At 38.7% G+C, this 18,892-nt stretch overlaps 1 protein-coding gene across 2 annotated transcripts in view; it reads left to right on the top strand.

Annotated features, from left to right (window-relative positions):
- The window catches only part of LOC109916594 (zinc finger CCHC domain-containing protein 2), a 63,959-nt gene that overhangs the window by 21,003 nt on the left and 24,064 nt on the right, over positions 1-18,892 (top strand). For both annotated transcript variants that reach the window (XM_048612814.1, XM_048612824.1), the window contains exons 2-9: positions 762-867; positions 2,838-2,908; positions 4,205-4,276; positions 6,055-6,167; positions 9,864-9,958; positions 13,531-13,614; positions 14,348-14,405; positions 15,163-15,295. In XM_048612814.1, coding sequence (XP_048468771.1) covers positions 762-867; positions 2,838-2,908; positions 4,205-4,276; positions 6,055-6,167; positions 9,864-9,958; positions 13,531-13,614; positions 14,348-14,405; positions 15,163-15,295 — 732 coding nt within the window. The remainder of the gene's footprint in view (positions 1-761; positions 868-2,837; positions 2,909-4,204; positions 4,277-6,054; positions 6,168-9,863; positions 9,959-13,530; positions 13,615-14,347; positions 14,406-15,162; positions 15,296-18,892) is intronic.

Raw genomic sequence — 18,892 nt, 5'->3', positions numbered from 1 at the left:
CTTGAAAAACGAGGACATCTGGGATGTCCGGGAGTGGAATGCCTCAAAAAGGTTATGAAGGGCTATCAGATTTTGTGCCAGTTTGCATATTTTATTTGGTATACCTTCAATGATGACAATTTCAGCTTCAGTTAAGAACCTCAAAAACAAATGAGGACATAATCTAGGGAGAGATAGTAGAAACTGCCGATGCAGGTCCTGAAACGTCAGCTTTCCTGCTCCTCTGATGCTGCTTGGCCTGCTCTGTTCATCCAGCTCTACACCATGTTATCTCAGATTCTCCAGCATTGGCAGTTCCTACTATCCTTGTTATGATATGGCATGTTTTATTTGCAGAAAAGTATTACATTGTTTAAAAGCTGCAGGTATCTTTGTCCACTGTCATCTTCCTAGGTGCAAAAAAGTTTGCCATCAAAATTAAGTTGTTCAATAAATTTACCATTAAATGGTTCAGTAGAATTGTGACTTTCATCCAATTCTTTGGAGCTTGTTATTCAATATTTGGGGAAGAGGTTGACTGCAGGAAGTTCTTAAAACCAATAGCTGCTTGAAGAAAATCAGTAAACCCTTTAAAAATTGTCATTCTGGGAAATTGTTAACATACAGCTCTCAAAATTAATTTGCGATATTTGGTATTAAACAGTAATCCCATATTTAAAAGGTTTTTCTGTTAGGGAAAGAAGTTGTAAAAGTTGGTGTAAGTGGTTGTTCCTTTTTTTAAAAAAAAAACCTTCATATTTTCCTTTCTGCCTTTTTTAAAGGACCGACTTGCCAGGAAAAATTATTCCTTGGTGGCAGAGAGTAACTACTACGAAAGAACTCCCCCTTCGTCTTGTGAAGGGGCTGCAGCAATCGCTCAACGACCAGGTAAAATTTGACCTACTTGAAATTATTGCATTGATATTCTTGTCAATCAATTCTTAATGTACAGAGCTGCTCAACTTGTTCACTAATTGCCATTCAAAAATTGAGACTTTTTCTAGAGTATAATCGTATGTTTGAATGCTAGTACGATGACTACTAGTGCTCCTCAGTTTTGTCAGCCTTATCACACTGATCCCCAGAATATGCAGAATTTTTCCTGGTGTTCAACTTGGGCAGGTAAAATGTATCATCACCCAACAGAACAAATAACTTAAAATTAATAGTGAAAGAAGCAGATCTGATGACTGTACTAATTAATCATTGAAGCTTAATCAAGGTCAGGTACAATCAATACTATCTGTTTTGGGTTGTAGGCACTGGTCTGTAGTGCAGACTAGTATTAACTTTATAAGTTAGACAGGACCCTGGCTTGTAACCAGATGGTACTGCACTGGCTTGAATAAGCTCCCACAACTGTATGGGATAAGTATAATGTCTGTCGAGTATAATTAATTACGGTTGGGAGTGCTGGTCTAATGTATCAGCTGACCTCCCTTCTACATCATCAGAAAAGCACAAGAACAGATTGGAGGCAATGTTGAGTTGTTTGGTTTGACAGCAATCTGTGTATTAACTTTTAAAGAAAACAATGTGATGGTAATGTTTTTTATTTTGTATAGAAAGTACTTCCATTGGCTTTTCTTTCTCACTTCTGCCAAAATTGAGCATCAAATTTTGTATGGCAACATGCATCTTATAATGACCACGTATAGTAGTGGACCACTATATAAATAAGGATGGGTGGCCTTGTTCTCTTGAAATTTCATTCCTTGTTCGATGATCTGGGATGTTAGAGGCAGTCCAAAAGACGAGCTACCCAGGCACTGTTTGCTCTTGACCATGAAATATTTGAGGATCATGTGATGTCCCAGTGAACACAGTTGTCAGCAAGGCACTGAAACCTTTGAGGTTAATTCAGGAAAATACTAAGGTTTTATTAAATATTAATATTGACTGTTGCATGGCTCAATGTAGAGCTTATGTATTATATGAAAATAAATTGGAAGATTTGCCTTTATAATTGCTCAACTATTCACTCCCCTCATTGCACATATACTTATTGAAACCTTGCAACAAGTTTCCTCTGATTTAAGAGTACTGATGGTTACGTGATTTGTTCCATCTTACTTTTTTGAGTAGTCACGTGCCTTTTGGGTGTGAATGAACTTCTAATTTTAAAAGAAAACTGACCAGAATTTTGAGGATAGTATTGAAATATGCATTGCAATGATGTTATGACAATTGTTAGACTAATGTACTGTAGCACTTGGAGGGAAATGGTAAAGCTTTTTTTAAACTTTGTCCAATTTGGTGTACCTTTCAGTCTAGGCTACCATCTTGCGATGTGAAGAACCTGAAATTACAGCGAATTCAGATGTTTTCAGTTCAAAGCAAAATTCTCCAATATATTCAGAGCATCATTGTTTACTTTATAGAATTCTATTTACTCTTAAAGTTCAATACTGCGGGGCAACTAACTTCCACTTTAGACATGCGCTGAGTCTGACTTGTAAAAGTGCAGTTTAGATTCAGCTAGACTCCATAGCGGTTTGTCTTTTTTGGCGTTGGAGAAGGGGAAGAGATGGGTGCAATAGTGACCTAGTCAATTTGACACTGTTCACTATAAATCTGGGCTGGGCTCATGCATGGCTTATAGATTGTTTGGACCTGTTGATTTGTAACCCACAACTGTAAAGTAAATGTCCCCTCAAATCTTAGAAGGTTCCAGAATTTCTGCAAATTAGCTTTCCTGAAACACAAGCACAAATATAAGGTTTCCTCAATAGATCCTGTCACTAAAGTAATTAAGACTAACATGGCTGACTGCATGTTTGTTTCAATGTTTTCTAATGAACAAAAGTTATTTTCAACTGATTCTTTTGCAGATATGGTTTCTTGGCTTTGTTTTTCAGGTGCACAGATTGAAAACATTGTATTCAAAACTCTAACAAAAAAGAGAGCTGACATCTACTGGGAGTTTGATGTAAGTAATAGATGATCTTCAATTTGATGTCAACAAAGACAAAAACACGCTAGAAATCTGAAGTTAAAACAAAAAATGTTGATGCCAATTAGCCACTAATAGTAATAGCAAAATAAGTAGCTCGGGTTTCAGGTGTGAAGCCTTCACTTTGTCTTCTGTTGATTTTGGTTGACAACTGCATAATTCATGGAGATTGTAAATGGATAAAGACTTACTTTTTCAAAAATAAAAGCTGCAATGAATGACAGCTTCATTAATATCAAGTTTAACCTCCTGTGTTTAAGCTTGAATAATGTCATTGCCGTTTGTAGTAGTGAGGAAACTGCTGGTCTTGCTATCTAGGAAGGTTCAATAATTAATGCCTTTGAAAAATGACATTGCTTTCAGTGTTTGTTTTATTTTGTACTCGCTATACTCATTTATAACAGACTGCAATAGAGGAATACATTGAAGGCACACTGTTATCAAATGATTTATCATTCCTGGAAAAAGATTATACAAGTAATATGACTTTACTATGTAACAGAGGTGGTTAACTTGTTTTTGTGTGAGAAAGGAGGTTTCAGCAATCCAGTAATTTGAATTAAGCATCAAAACTCATCAAAGGGAAGTTTAATATTTGATTTTTTAATCATTCAGTTCAAAAACTGGATGAATTGTCAGAATCTTTAGGTTCTGAACATTTTTAGAAGCTGTACTGTAATGGGAGGGCGCGGATGTGGGCTAACCAGATTTGTACACATTTAAATTGGCCTTTTTAAAGTGAGCAATCACGGATTAAGTGGTGCAGTATGGGTTAGTGTTTGAGATGGACCTAACTGGATCATGTACTAAATTATCATTGTTAATCTGAAAATAATTGAATTAAATCACATCATAGTAATGGATAAAGAAGGCTGTTCATTTATTCACCTGCAAAAAGGCCAGCCTTACTTTGTGCTGTCATTTGTGTTTCTGTATCAGAAAGGTGTGTGTTCAAGACACAAACTTGACCCTGTAATCTAGGCTAACACTTCACTGCAGTGTTGTGGAGGGTTACCATTGTCAAAGGTGTTGTCTTTATAAGAGATGTGAAAATCTTTACGCAATAGGTAATTGAATGTGGAAGTTTTTAATCATAATCTGTTGAAGTTGAGTAAAACTCTTTTTAGGAATTTGAGGCAATGGTGTGCAAGAGAATGAGATTAGCCTGGAAAGAGATCTGTGTAAACTCTAGTTGATGGCTTTCTGTGCTGTAAACATAATATTTATTGTATCTGTCACATCATTCATAACACTTGTAAAATTGCGTTTAAGGTCATGCGGTCCGATTTCTCAATGTGTACTGTGAGGAAAACTGATCAAGAGGTTCACGAGTTTTTAACTAAAGTAAGTTTTTACTCACTAAAATTTCAAATTTTTTAGAAGGCAAAGATGAGAAGAAATAAGATCTATCTATCTTTGAGTTAAGATTGATTTATTAGAATAGGAAATGTTAATGGTACAAATTTCTCTCCTGATATTTTGAGTGCCCCCCCCCCCCCCCCCCCGCCCTCTTTCAACGATTCTGGTTTATTGTTTGTCGTCATCATTCTCTGGCAAAGCTTTGTACGGTTAAAGTGAAGGCCTTATACAGATCCCTGAATCTGGTTAAGGCAATTTGTTATCTCAGTATCATTTTACAAGGAGAATGTGCTCTTGGAGTTGAAACTAAAGTAGATCCTAATAATCATTAATGATTGGATATGTTACGCTGGTTGGCTATTTCCATTCTTGAGAATGGAGCCATTTTTTTGAGGATGGGAAGAACAGAATTGTGGCCGGATCTTAACTGTTCATTCTAATGACAGGTGAAATGCACCAGCGCAGCGAATTTTTGGCATTGTCTTCTGAGTACCCCAGCTAAGTGGGTTTTATAGCTTACGAGGAATGACTTTTGTCCTTTTAATCATCCCCCGAAACTGGCTCGATTTCAGTCTAATTTGATGCTTTATATAGTTTTTTAAAAAGATAGTTAGAGCGGAAGATATTTGAAAGTGCCAAAAGTTGAGGTCTATTCTTTGTTCTAATTGAAAAAATGAGTAAGTGGTTTTCAGAATACAGATCTAGCAGTTTATTCAAAGAGTTAGAGCTTTCATTAATTAAAGGGTACTCTGCTGTGTCTCTTTGTGCAACAAAGACTGAAAAGTATTCATGAGGTAATGTTTAATGGTTTAGTGCAACAACCTTACTTGATCACGTGGGCTCAAGTGCTTGTGTACTTGCTGTTTTTCCTTGATTTTTGTCTCTTTCATTTTTTTCTTTCTCACTTGAAAACTTGGTCCTGAGATGTAAGCATTGTTGGCCATGCCAGTATTTCTTGCCTGTCCCTAGTTGTCCTTGAGCAGATGGAGATGAGTCTGATGGTTTATATACCTGAAGATTATGCAGCCGCAAAGATCGACACTTAACAGTTGCCAGTCTATAATGGAAGTTGTTGGGTTGGTAGAAGGATGATTGTCCTCCCCATACCAATATTATAGGGGATGTGTTTTCTGAAACTGGCATTGCTGAAAGGGGTTGAGTGCAATTTTGTTTTTGTTTGCTCATGGTTTTCATATAAACCAGGTGACTGTTTCTTAGAGCAGCCTACCTTCCAAGGTGACTCCTTACCAGTGATTGTTCTTTGGTAATGCATGTTTCTCTGTAGTGTGATGGCAGCAAAATCACCACAGATATGATTGTCAGATTCCAACCACAAGTATTTTTGACATTCACACTTCTATCAATCAGAAGCTGTTTGGTTGAGTCTAAATCTAATGTTTTCTACTGAAGTGATTTAATTTTTCATTGTTTGTATCAGATTCCTGAAGGATTGTGAAATTATATTGCTAATAATTGGGGAATAAAAATGGCTACTGAGTGCTTGATTTTCATCTGTTAAATCTGGGCATATTTGCCACTGTAAACTTTGGACTTTAAATGGAAGCTGCCCGTTAACATTTTTTATTGCTGGAAGGTGATGTCACTGGGCAACAATATAATGCACATTCCTAAATGGTTGTTAAGGTGGTGTTGAGCCACCTAATTAGGATTTTTAAGGGGAGTTGTTTTTCATTGTGCATGACCCAAGAACCAACGTTCCTATCGAGAGATACTGAAACACTGTCGGTTTTTTTTTCATACAGCTGCCTAAGGAGCTTTCTGTTGATGCCTCTGGCAAGTCAATATTACGGTCATCAAATCACAGCTCACAGGCAAGAGAAGATAGACGGCATTGCGATTTGGAATTGACCATAAGGTAACCAGTGGGCGTGGATATTAATGAAATTGCAGTGCTAATTTTGTCTCATTTTGTACTTATCTAGGTTTACAAAACATAAATTGATTGCTGTTCTCATCATACTGTGTTTATCTACCTAAAGCCAGGGTTAATTCAGTTCAATCTACATTAGTGTAGTACTTCATTACTGCGAATAAGATTTTTATTGGCATTTCAAAGTGAAAGTTTCCAGAAAGGAAATATAGTGCTATCGGAAAACTTGCAACTTGAAGTTTGAGATGATGCTAGTATTGCTGTTCATCAAAAATGTGCTTGATGTCACTTTTGTCTCTCCTGTCCCCTCCTTCAATTCCTTTCCACCCTGTGAAATTTGTGAATGACAATATACATCACTTTTTAGAATGTCTGTCTGTGTTTTTGTTATTCACCACGATTACTACAATACAGTCCACCTGTCTGATTAATTTACATTTTAGATTTTTGTGAATTTCCATTGTTCACATTCTTTAATTTTGATGTCTGAATAAACTTGTGGTATTCTTAGCTTATCAAGGGGGAGGCGATGGCCTAGCGGTATTATTGCAGGACTGTTATCCAGAGACCCAGATAATGTTCTGGGGACCCAGGTTTGAATCCTGGAACGGCAGATGGTGGAATTTTGAATTCCAAAAAACTTGGAGTTAAGAGTCTAATGGTGACCGTGAATCCATTGCTGTTTGTTGGAAAAACACATCTGGCTCACAAATGCCCTTTAGGGAAGGAAATTGCCATCCCAACCTGTTCTGGTCTACATGTGACTCCAAACCCACAGCAATGTGGTTTACTCTTAATTGTCCTCTGGGCAATTGGGGATTGGCACTAAATTAGGGATAGGCCTAGCCAATGATGTCCACATCCTGTGAATGAGTAAAGGAAAAAATATTGTAATGAAATAATAAATCTAACACACTGTTTTCTTTGTTCTTGTTCATCTGTTTATCATGTATCTTTAACTGTCTCTTGGCTTTGCACAGTTAAGAATAAGTTTTTAAAGTTTCAATTCCTCGTTCATTCTGATTTTAACATCAACATTTCAAGTGTTCCAAATTCAGCAATGATCTTTTTGCGCTGTTATAACTCGTCACTACTTTTCAACAGCATAAGTTTAAAACAGTTGATCGTTATTTCCCTTCTTTCAGCTGCCTTGTATTCCATATTGGTCCAAAACACTTGACAACGTGACTTTTAGCAACTTTTTTTTTCCCCTGGTCTGATTTTCCTGTATGGCCTTTGCTGCAGAGAAGATTCTCCAGCTCTCGGGCTACTTTCTTGTACACAAGATCCAGACTATTGAGTGTCTTGTAGTCCTGTATATCTCCTTGGAGACTAAGTATTTCCATTAATTATCCAGTTAAGAACATTGCTTAAAATCATCAACCCAGTAGGAGTGCTGACCAAATTACACCATCCTTATATGTAGCTACTGCCAGGACACCAATAAGGAATCCCTGACATTGTTTGTGCAGCCCAGGTGACATTGAGCAAACCAATACAAAGAAAGTAACTGCAAGTGGATGGCCTGTATTTATTTTCACAGATGGAAAATGTGATGTGCTATATAAGAGTGCTTGTAAACTAGTTTTCATACCCAGCTGTCTGACAGCTTTCCCTAATTTAGCAAGAAACGGCAGGAACTGTTTCATGGAATTTTAGAGAAAAGATAAGTTTTTTTTTAGGAGTGGAAAGATTGAAGCTGTTTTCATAATTTATATTTGAGATGCAATGTGTGTGTCTGTCTCCCCTCCTCTTTTCCTTCCTGCCCCCCATCTCCTCCCCCACCTCCCCAAAAAAAACACCATACTCTACATCACCCTGCCCCAATGTTAACTGTTGGTTGTATGAAATCATCTAAAAACTGTGAAAGACATTGATCTTTAACTGTGTCTTTTTTGGCATGTATAATTGTTAATCTGTGGTAAGCCTTTAGTAGAATAAACTTTACTTCTCTGCTTACTAGTTATGCTTATTATGACAGTTATAAATGTATGTTCTGGTGCTATTAGTTAAGGCCTTAATCTTTAAATATAGCTCTATAAACTTCCTGGACAAAAGTTGGACATGAAACTGCTCCTGCACAAAGAGCCAATTGAAAATGATTGAAATGTAACTTTGGATTCGTGAAATGTTTAGTCATTGCAAGATGGACTAAAATTAGAACCATAGAATTATAGAGCAGGAAAAGACTACTTCAGCTGAGCTGCTGGCTCTACAGCCCACTGTGCATAAGTTAGTATCTCTTTTCAAGCCGGATCCGAACCATGAGCCTGCGATCCCCACCATGGCTAGCAAAAGAACACATCTCGAGTCACCCCATACTAAATGGGGATTGAACTATTCATTAGCACCAATTCAATCCATGCCAGTCATCCAGCTAACTAAGTCACCACCCTTCTTCATAGATGTTCAAGTTGGAGAAAATTTTAAAAATCAGTCATCTGTGCTCCTTGTGTGTAACCAGATGTAGTTGTCAGTTCGCCATGCTGTTTAACTATCTTAGTCAACAGAGTTTGTAGTTTTGACCATGATATTTTGATTATTATATTTTTGTCCTTGCAGTTAATTCTAGTAAATGAAAGCATCCCAAAACAACTTTAACGTACTATCCTAACCTGCTTCCACAGCTTTGCAACCATAATTGCATTTTGACTTGGGGACCAGTTACAGATTTGACCAATGGACTTGCTGAATTCAAATACTACTTGAGTTAGTTTGGTATTTGGATCTGTACATAAGATCACACCATCTCTTTTTGCCCTGTCTTGCACATTAAACTATTTCCTTAAGATGTGTCTCCACTTTGTATTATTCAAATAAAGTTGAGTTGTCAGCCCAGAACTGTCTATTTGTCTAATTTATTCTTGATAGTCCGTTCATTTGTTCATGTTATTGTAAGAGATTTGCTTCTGTTTCTTCAGGTAATCCTTTCCTTCTCTTGGATCTGTCTTGATACTTAACCTTTCAAAATTGTATGTTTTCAATATGCCTGCTATGCAGCCTGTAGGCTGTTTCTTGACGTTTGCATGTCAGTTTTGGACAAATTTTTAAGTTTTAATTTCCAACCTTCTCTATCTCTTGTCTATTTAATTTAAGAATGTGGCATTAGTCCTCTTCTACGACTTGGCACAATGCCTCAAATATCTAAATCTTTCCCTCCCTAAAGCACCTTTTACTAATCTTGCTTCTGCTGCTCACTACAAATTGTGTGAATTGATAGGATTTTTTAAAAAATCTTGCACTAATCTTGCCTTCTGAATGGGAAGGACAAACTGTCCTGTGATTCTGTTCAACCAAAGCAAAAATGTGTATCCTGATGGCAAACTCCATACAATGGAATGCACATTGATAGAGCCCTCCAGTCATTGTCAACATATGGTGTACCTTGACTCCACTGCTACAAAAAAAAGCAGTTCTTGGTTTGTAAAATTGCAGCAAGTGAAATTAACTTCAAATAGGAATTTGTTCCTAATCTTGTATCTGAGGAGTTGGTCAGGAAAGAGATGAAGAGTCTTTCTTAATGCAAACTTGAAAATCAGTGCTGTTGTAACCAACTGACAAATGTAACTATAATTGGATCAGATTGAGTGCTCATTTCAATTGTACTATTTTGCTACTAGTATGGAATGTTGCCCAAGTCTGCCAAGTACATTAAGGTGATTTCTTGTCTTTATCCATTAGGCAGATGTTTTCATCTCCATCTCGAGCTTTCTTAAAAAGTGAATATGTTCGTGAATTCTTCTTTGGGAAGTTATCTGACTGCATTCAACATCATAGTAAGTGACTAAATGTTATGCAGAATTGATTTAATTCATTAGTGAAATAAAGGTATGGAGTATTTTGCGCATCTTTGTTTCCTTGGAGGAACATCGAATAATACAATAGGAATCTGTCTGGTAAATGTAAGTGTAAGCTTGGCTGATCTTCTGCCTAATTTTGTCACCACTTCCCATTGATCCCTCAAGGAATCGAGGGATAACAATCTGACAGCCTTGAATATACCATAAATGATGGAATATTACGGAAAGCAAAATACTGCAGCATGGATAGGGTGAATAGGCAAAGTCTTTTCCCCAGGGTAGGAGAGTCCAAAACTAGAGTGTGTAGGCTTAAGGGGAAAGATTTTAGTAGGGACCTGAGGGGCAACATTTTCATGCAGAGGGTGGTGTATGTATAGAACGAACTGCCAGAGGAGGTGGTGGAGGCTGGACAAATACAATATTTAAAAAGCATCAGGATGGGTATGTAAAAAGGAAGAGTTTTGAGGGTTATGGGGCAAGATCAGCTGAAGATGTCAAATCAGCGTGGATGAGTTGGACGAAAGGGTCTGTTTCCATGCTGTATACCTCTGTCTCTAACTATGACTCTAATTTCATGTTTTGTTAAAAATCTTCAACTTGCTTTGGTTTGGGCATAGATGTGTCCAAAAACCTTGCGGAAGAGTTGGACTCTGAGCAGCATTTTGAATGAGGATAAGCAGTAGATGCAGAAGTTTAGGGATGACATTCCCAAGCAGTGGGGCTAATTTTGGTGAATGTATGCTGCCAGTAATAGGGTGAAGGAAGAATGGGTGTCTTGAGATTGGCGCATCTTAGATGGCAAGTGACACTTTTAGGTTGGTGTTTGAGTGTGGGATTGAGTGAATTGGAATAGTCACGTCTGCTTGTGATAAAACAGTAATCAATGTTTTGCTCACAGATGAGCTGAGGCAGGTTTGGGAGTTTATGTTCTAGGTTTCTACAGATAAGTTACTTGAGGGAACTATTGTAGAGTATCCAGATCATTGCAGTTCAAACAAAAGGAGTCTGCATTTTGGAAAAGGAGAGAGCTGACACGTGGGTCGGGGTGCACCTTGAAATGTTTTCACAACAGGAAGTTTGACCTAAAAATAGGTGGGGAAAGCATGTGGTGAGGATGTCACTGTAGAAGTATATAGACAGGTTGTGAGTGAGCAAAATCTTGGCAGGTAGCACACAATGTGGGGATGTGAGATTACGCACTTTGGCAGGAAGAATGGAGGAATTGAATATTATTTAACTGCAGAAAGCGACAGTAAAAAGATTTGGGAGTCCTTGCCCATGAATTAAAAGAAGCTAGCACCCAAGCCGAGCAGAGAATGGAGTATAAAATAGGGATGATTTGCTTATAAAAAGGTCAGATTACAGCTGGAATACTGAACAGTTTTGACTCCCTTACCCAAGGCAAGATACATTGGTATCAGAGGCAGTTCCGACAAAGTTCATTAGGCTGATACCAGGTATGGAGAGACTCTTTTGAGGAGGGGTCAAGTAGATTTGGCCTGTACTCATTGGAGTGTAGAAGAATGAGGGCAATCTTAGTTAAACATACAGAATTCTTAGAGGACTTGACAGGAAAGCTGTAGAAAGAATTCCCTTTGTGGCAGCACCTAGGACGATGGCATAATCTCAGAATAAGGGGTGCACATTTAAAACAGATAAGGAGGGATTTAAACAAGGGCAGTTATGAGGGCAGGAAAGCAAAGCTAGAAAAAATGAACTGGCAATTTATCATGTAGGATAGATTATTAAAGATGTAGTGGCAAACATTTAAGAGGATATTCCAGAAAGTGCAGAATGGATACATTCCAACAAACAAAAGATTCTAAGGTCCCGGCCCACCGCCTCAACTGAACTTTTTATCTTAAAGTTTTAAGTTTTAATAGCATCAAACTCAAAGGCTCATTATTGTGCAAAGATAGGTGGCAAGTCAGAAGATTGGGCAGAATATAAAAACACTTACTAAGGAGTAATAAGGAGGGAAGAATTAGAGCACAAGAGAAAGTTAGCCCAAAACATAAACATAAAGGAAAGTGTTGACCCCATAGAAAACGTGTGGGGAATTAGATATGGAGGATAAGGTAATTGTGCACCAGCTTTCATTAGAAAGCGTACAAGCAACATCCTGCAACTTGCTGTAATTCGAATTGAAAGTGAGTGAAGGACTCAATGAAATTACAATTACCAGGGAAGTAGTACTCAATAAATTGCCACTGAGTTGACAAGTCAGAGTCTTGATTTCATCCTAACATCTTAAAACTTGTAGTGAGATAGTTGTGTTGGTTTTTACTTTGCAGAGGCTATTTGATTTAGGGAAGGTTCCATTTTGGTTAGAAAGTAGAAGTTGGTTAGAAGTTAGAAACTAAAGCTAGTTAGTTTAACATTTGCAACAGGGAATTATAGATTTGTGAGTGAGCAAAGATCTGGCAAATGGAGTACAACGTGGAAAAGTGTGAAAATGTCCATTTTAACAAAATAAATGAAAAAGAAGCATATTATCTGAATGGCAAGAGGATACAGAGAGATCTTGGTGTCCTAGTGCGTGAATTACAGAAGGTTAGTATGCAGGTAAAGCAAGTAATCATGAAAGCTAGTAGAACTTTGCAAGGGGTCTTGAATGCAAGATGAAGGAGGTAATGCTTCAGTTATAGAAGACATTGGTGAGACCACATCTGGAGTAATAATGTATATCGTACTGGTCACCATATTTATGGAAGGATGTTATTTGCTGGTAGCAGTTCAGAAGTTTTATTAGACTAATACGTGGAATAGGCACATATCTGTCGAGCCTTTCCTCATGAGGCAAAGTCTGTATCCTTGGGTTTAGAAGAATTGGAGATAACTTGCTTGAAACATATAAAATCCCGAGGGAATGTGACTGGGCATTGAAAGGATGTTTCCTCTTGTGGGGTCTCTAGAACTAGGAGTCATATTTTAAAAATAAATGGGTGCCCATTTGAGAGATGAGGGAATTTTTTTGCTGATTGACTGTCTTTGGCATTCCCTTCAAAAGGCAGAGGATACAGAATCCTGAAAAAAATAAATTTTAAGGCAGGCGTATGTGAGCCCTTGATTAGACTAGGGAATGAAATGTTATCGGGATATGCAGGCATATAGAGTTGATATTAAAATGAGATCAGCTTTTATTTTGTTGAATGGTGGAGCAGGCTTGAAGGGCTGAGTAGCCTACTGTTCCTTTATATGTTCTTAAGAGCATTGTGAATCTGTGGAATTCGTTACTACAAAGGGCTGTCAAGGTGGGACAAAGCTGAGAGAGACAGGTTTGTAATCAGTAAATGGAAACAAGGGTTACGAGGAAAAGACAGGAAGGCGAAGCTGAAGATCATCAGATCAGATCTCATTGAATGGCTGAACAGATTTGGAGTAATTGGTCTGCTTTGCTTTTACATCTCATTGTCTTAAGATAAGACCTCTCTTATGGTGCAGACCTCTAAGTTTGAATTGGCCTTAACTGGCTTTGTTTCACTGAAATGTTATAAATGCAGTAAGATGTTAGTTAATTTTTTTAAAATTGCTTCCAATTTCTTCAGCAAATTTACAGCCAGCGTTAAAGTTGTCTAAATCTTTAGAACGCTTCAAAGAAGACAGTTCTGAGGCTTCCAGCCAGGAAGAAGGTACATGACTTTACACCTTGTGCTCAATGTGCTTTTTAACCCTTACCCTACACTTTGATTAGGAAAATATAAAATGCCAAAATTTAAGATTTACTGGCAATTTGCAGTCCCTTTTTGTTATACTGAAAGGAAAGCATTGCCTAAAGTTTTCAACTTAGTGTCTCAATTGTTTGAGACAAAACCTTGTTGATGGTGAATAATTTGGGGAAGAAGCTGAGCAAAGCTGACTGCTCTTCTCTTACTTGGATTGTCCAGTCCTAGACGTGTAAAAATCATTACTGGGTGTGAGCACAGCTATATGAAATGTTAACTTTCAGTTCACTAATGTTTGTTTCTGTAATTTAGTATAGAAAGATCACTTTAAAAAAACCTTTTCAGTTCTTTTGACTTTGTGAGAGGCAGGAGAAGCAAGTTGATATTCAACTTCATCTTTGTATGCTCTTGCCCCATCCACTACCGTATCCTCACTGCAAAACTTATTCATATGAACTGAAAAATTAAAGCTTAATCAGAAATTTCAATGAATTAAATGCATGCATTCAGCTACATGGGAATTTTGTCAGGCAAGTTAATAGTGTGCATCATTGATAGTTGGCAGTGCTGTTGCATGCAGGTCACTAGAATGTACTTTTCAAACTGGGGGAAGAGAGAGTTGCAAATTGGCCTAATGATGGGCTGCTTTTATGGTGAAGGTTTGGTGGATATTTTATAACAATGACTTTTGTATTTCCAGATGGACAGCAGCAATTGATCCATCACAAGAAAAATATGGGGAAATCTATAGGCTGCAGGCAAGTCGGTTTAGATTTTTTTTCTGACGTGTTGACCTAGAGGAATGCTTGTGCTTAGAACTGATCTCCTTCTGGTCGTTCTGCAATTCTGAAATTTTGTGAAGTATTTTTGAAAGTTTGCATTGATTTTCATCATCTCAAAGTTATTTGACCCCTGGGTTTAATTTAGCAGTACTAAAATTTAAAGTAACTTCACCTGTAAGGATGAAATTGCTGCCAAAATTGATCTTTAGCATTTATTGTCTCTGAATTTAAATTCTACCATTCAGCTCGGCTTGATTACAGTTATTACAACCTGCTCGGTCTTTTCAAATATACTCAAGTTGCTCCCTGGAGGGTCAGTGTTCTCTTTAAAATTTTACAGTTTAATTAGTTCAGTAGAAATTCAAAAGAAAGATGGGAAGAGTAACTTGATGAGAGACCCACTTTGTTTTTTTTTTAAGAAGTCAGTGTAAATTCTTCAGCATTTATGGTTTGTACCTCCACTGCCCAGTGCACTGTAGTAAAGGTTTTACCATTGCAACATTTGAGAGAGATTTAGGTGATCGCTTGAAGTGCCACTGTACACAAGGCCGTGGGCCAGGTGATGGAAATGGGACTAGGATAAATAGGTGCCTGATGACTGGTGAGGGCGTGATGGGTGGAAGGGCCTCTTTCCATGATGTAAAAGTCTGACTTGGACCCTGACATGTTTATAAATCAGTTAGTTGTTGTGTTTTTTTTTTGGCTTACCTGAACACTCTGCTTCTCTTTACAGTGGCTCTGGTATAAAATCTCAAGGGGTTGGCGTGAGCTTACAGCAGTCTGAACAGAATGGTATACTGGACTGGAAGAAAAGAAACTATAGTACAAAACGCAGTACCGACCACTGTACAGCCGTGATGGAACATGTGAGTGTGAAATGTTGCCTTGCCACATTGTCATTCTTCTAACGCACGCTCTCCACTCATCAAAGACAGCCCTGCATCAAACTCCAATTTACTATTCAGCAATTTTGAAATTTTTTTATTTTAGTGATGAGGTATAGTTGTCATTAATAAAGCCAGCATTTATTGCCCACTCCTAATTGCTTGTTGATAGGTGATTGTGAGCTGTTGCCCTGAACTACTGCAGCCCATGCAGTGAGTATGTAACCATAGTACTATTAGAACGGGAATCCTAGGTTTTTTTTGACTTGCTGAAGGAATGGCAAATTATTTGCAAGTTAGGATGGTGTGAGACTTGGAGAGGATCTTGGAGGTGAATGCATTCCTTGTGCCTGCTGCCCTTGTCTTTAAATACTGGAAGTTGCAGCCATTCAACCTGCTTTTAAAGCAGCCTTGACACATTGCATTCAGTATACGGTACACATTGCAGAGGAGGCAAAAGTGTGAATTTCAGAAGTGGTTGTCTAAATGGGATTGCTTTGTCTTATGTATTGCTGAAAGTGAAAGCGTGCCATTGCACTTGCAATTTGTAGATGGTGGACAGGCTCCGTGAAGTTCGCTGAAGTGCTTTTATCTCCCCGGAGGAAACCAGTTACTTCAGCTCTAGAACCAGCAGAGAGTGTGTTGTTTGAGGTGAGCTGCAGAAGCCATCAGTGAGTACCTTGTGGCTGTGATCTTCAAATGACCTTCCTTGGCCACCTAGTCAGACAAAGACAAGAGTACTTGTTGAATTCACTCATAAAAGTGAACTCTTCAACTTCAACAAGAACACTTTAAGACAAATTACCATACTCGTAGAAACTTGGAATTACATCGCCATTCCTCAGTGTCCACGAGTCAGAATCCTGGAGCATGCTGCCTATCCCATTGTGGGTGTACCTACAGCAAATGGTCTGCAATGGTTCAAAAAAGCAGCTTAGCACTACCTCAAGGGCAACTAATGATAGGCAATGAATGCTGGCCCAGTTAGTGATGCCCATTTCCTGAGAGTGAGGGCAGGGGAGAAGAAACTTCCCTTGAAGCAGTTTGGTTGCCCCTGTTTGAATTTTGGCTGATTGTTGGAAATCTAAAACTTTAAGTACTGTGATTTTTGTCTTAAGTTTTCCTGACAGCTCTCCTCTCTGTGGCACCTTGCTTGTTTGAGGTTGGACCAAGTTTTCCGGTCAGATGTACTGTTCTGCTTCCCTTAACATAAGATGCAGGAACAGAAGCCATTCAGCCCGTTAAGTCTGCTGTAGCTGCTCTACCTTTAAATGAGATCATAGCTGATCTGAATCCTCAACCCCTAGTTTCCTCCTCCTTAATCCTTCATTTATTTAATGATTTAAAAAAAAACTACCTTGGCCTTGATCTACCGGATTTCCGAGCCTCCGCTTTCTGTGGTGAAGAATTCAACAGATTTACAACTCTTAAAAGAAATTCCTCCTCATCTCTGAACTAAATGGGCAACCCTGAGATGATGCCCTCTGATCTTAGACTCTTCCACAAGGGAAAATACCCTATTCACCTCTACCCTGTCAAGTCCCCGAAGAACTTTGTATGTTTCAATAAGATTGCCCCTCATTCTTTAGCTCTAAGTTTGCAGTAATCTTTTCAGTGAAGAGATGCAAATGTCAACTGACCCTCCACATAAAATCACTCTTTATTCAGGATCAATACAGCAAACCTTCTCTGGACTATCTCCAATGCTAGTAAATCTTTCCCTAGATAAGAGACTCAAAACTTCATTCTATTCCAGGTGCAGTCTAACTAGTGCCTTGTTTTATGTTAGCCAGCTGTTTCTGTTTTTATATCCTCACTTGCATTGAAATGAAGGCCAATTAATTGTAGGATAGCTTTTAGTGACTTAAAGATTCCTAGATCCCTTTGTAGCTAAATAATATTCAGCTCTTCTATCCTTCTTGCCAAAGTATATAACTGCTTATTTTTCCACATTTATTCCATCTGCCAGGTTTTTGCCCACTGGCTTAGAGTCATCGTCATAGAGACGTGCAGCATGGAAACAGATCCTTCGGTCTAACTCGCCTATGCTGACCAGATATCCTAAACAAATCTAGTCCCATTTGCCAGCATTTGACCCATGTCCCTCTAAACCCTCCCTATTCAATATACTCATCCAGATGCCTTGGAAATGTTGTAATTGTACCAGCTGTCTCCACTCCTCTGGCTGCTCACTCCATATACACTCCACTCTCTCTGTGTGGCAAAAGTTGCCAGTTAGAACCCTTTTAACTCTTTCCCCTCTCACCTTAAACCGATGCTGTTTAGTTTTAGACTCTCCTAGTCTGGGTAAAAGACCTTGTCTATTCACCCTATCCATGCCTCTTTATGATTTTGTAAACCCCTACAAGGTCATCCCTCAGCCTCTGATGCTCCAGGGAAAATAGCCCCAGTTTATTCAGCCCCTCCCTATAGCTCAAACCCTCCAACCCTGACGACATCCTTGTAAATCTTTTCTGAACCCTTTCAAGTTTCACAACATCCTTCCTATAGCAGGGAAACCAGAACTGAATGCAGTATTCTAAAAGTGGTCTAACTGATGTGCTGTATAGCCACAACATGACCTCCCAATTCCTATACTCAATGCACTAACTAATAAAGGCAAGAATACCAAATACGGCCTTCACTATCCTGTACACCTGGGACTCTACTTTCAAGGAACTATGAACCTGCATTCCAAGGTCTCTTTGTTCAACACCATTGCCCGGACCTTACCATTAAAAGTGCAAGGCCTGCCCTGATTTGCCTTTCCAAAATGCAGCACCTCACATATATCTAAATTAGACACCATCTGCCATTCTTCAGCCCATTGGCCCATCTGATCAAGATGCCGTTGTACTCTCAGGTACCCTTCGCTATCCACTATACCTCTGATTTCGGTGTCACCCGCAGACTTACTAACCATACCTCCTACGGTCACATCCAAATTGTTATAATAAACTACGAAAAGCAGTGGGCCCAGCACCGATTGTTATGGCGTACCGTTGATCACAAGCCTCCAATCTGAAAAGAAACCCTGCGCCATCACCCTCTGTCTTCTACCTTTGAGCTGGTTCTGCCCCATTCCATGTGATCTAACCTTGCTAACCAGTGTACCATCAGGAACATTGTTGAACGTCTTACTGAGGTCCATAGGGATTACATTCACTGCTGTGCCCACAATCCTCTTTGTTACTACGTCAAAAAACTCAGTCAAGTTAGTGAGACACGTTTCCCATGCACAAAGCCATGTTGGCTATCCCTAATTAATCTTTGCGTTTCCAAATACATGGAATCCTGAGGGACAGGATTTATCTCCAACCACTTGCCCACCATCGATGTCAGGTTCACCAGTCTACAGTTCCCTGACTTTTCCTTATCACTTTTCTTAAATAGTGGCACCACGTTAGGCAACCTCCAGTCTTCTAGCACCTTGCCTATGGCTTTTGATATAAATATCTCAGTAAGGGGCCCAGCATTCACTTCCCTAGCTTCCCACAGAGTTCTAGGATACATCTGATCAGGTCCCAGAGATTTATCTATCTTGGTGAGTTTTAAGGCATCCAACACCACCACCTCTGT

This window comes from Rhincodon typus, chromosome 2, assembly GCF_021869965.1.
Source record: "Rhincodon typus isolate 14 chromosome 2, sRhiTyp1.1, whole genome shotgun sequence".
NCBI lineage: Eukaryota > Metazoa > Chordata > Chondrichthyes > Orectolobiformes > Rhincodontidae > Rhincodon > Rhincodon typus.
Note: the sequence above shows the minus strand (reverse complement) of the source record. Positions and strands in the feature narration are given on the sequence as shown.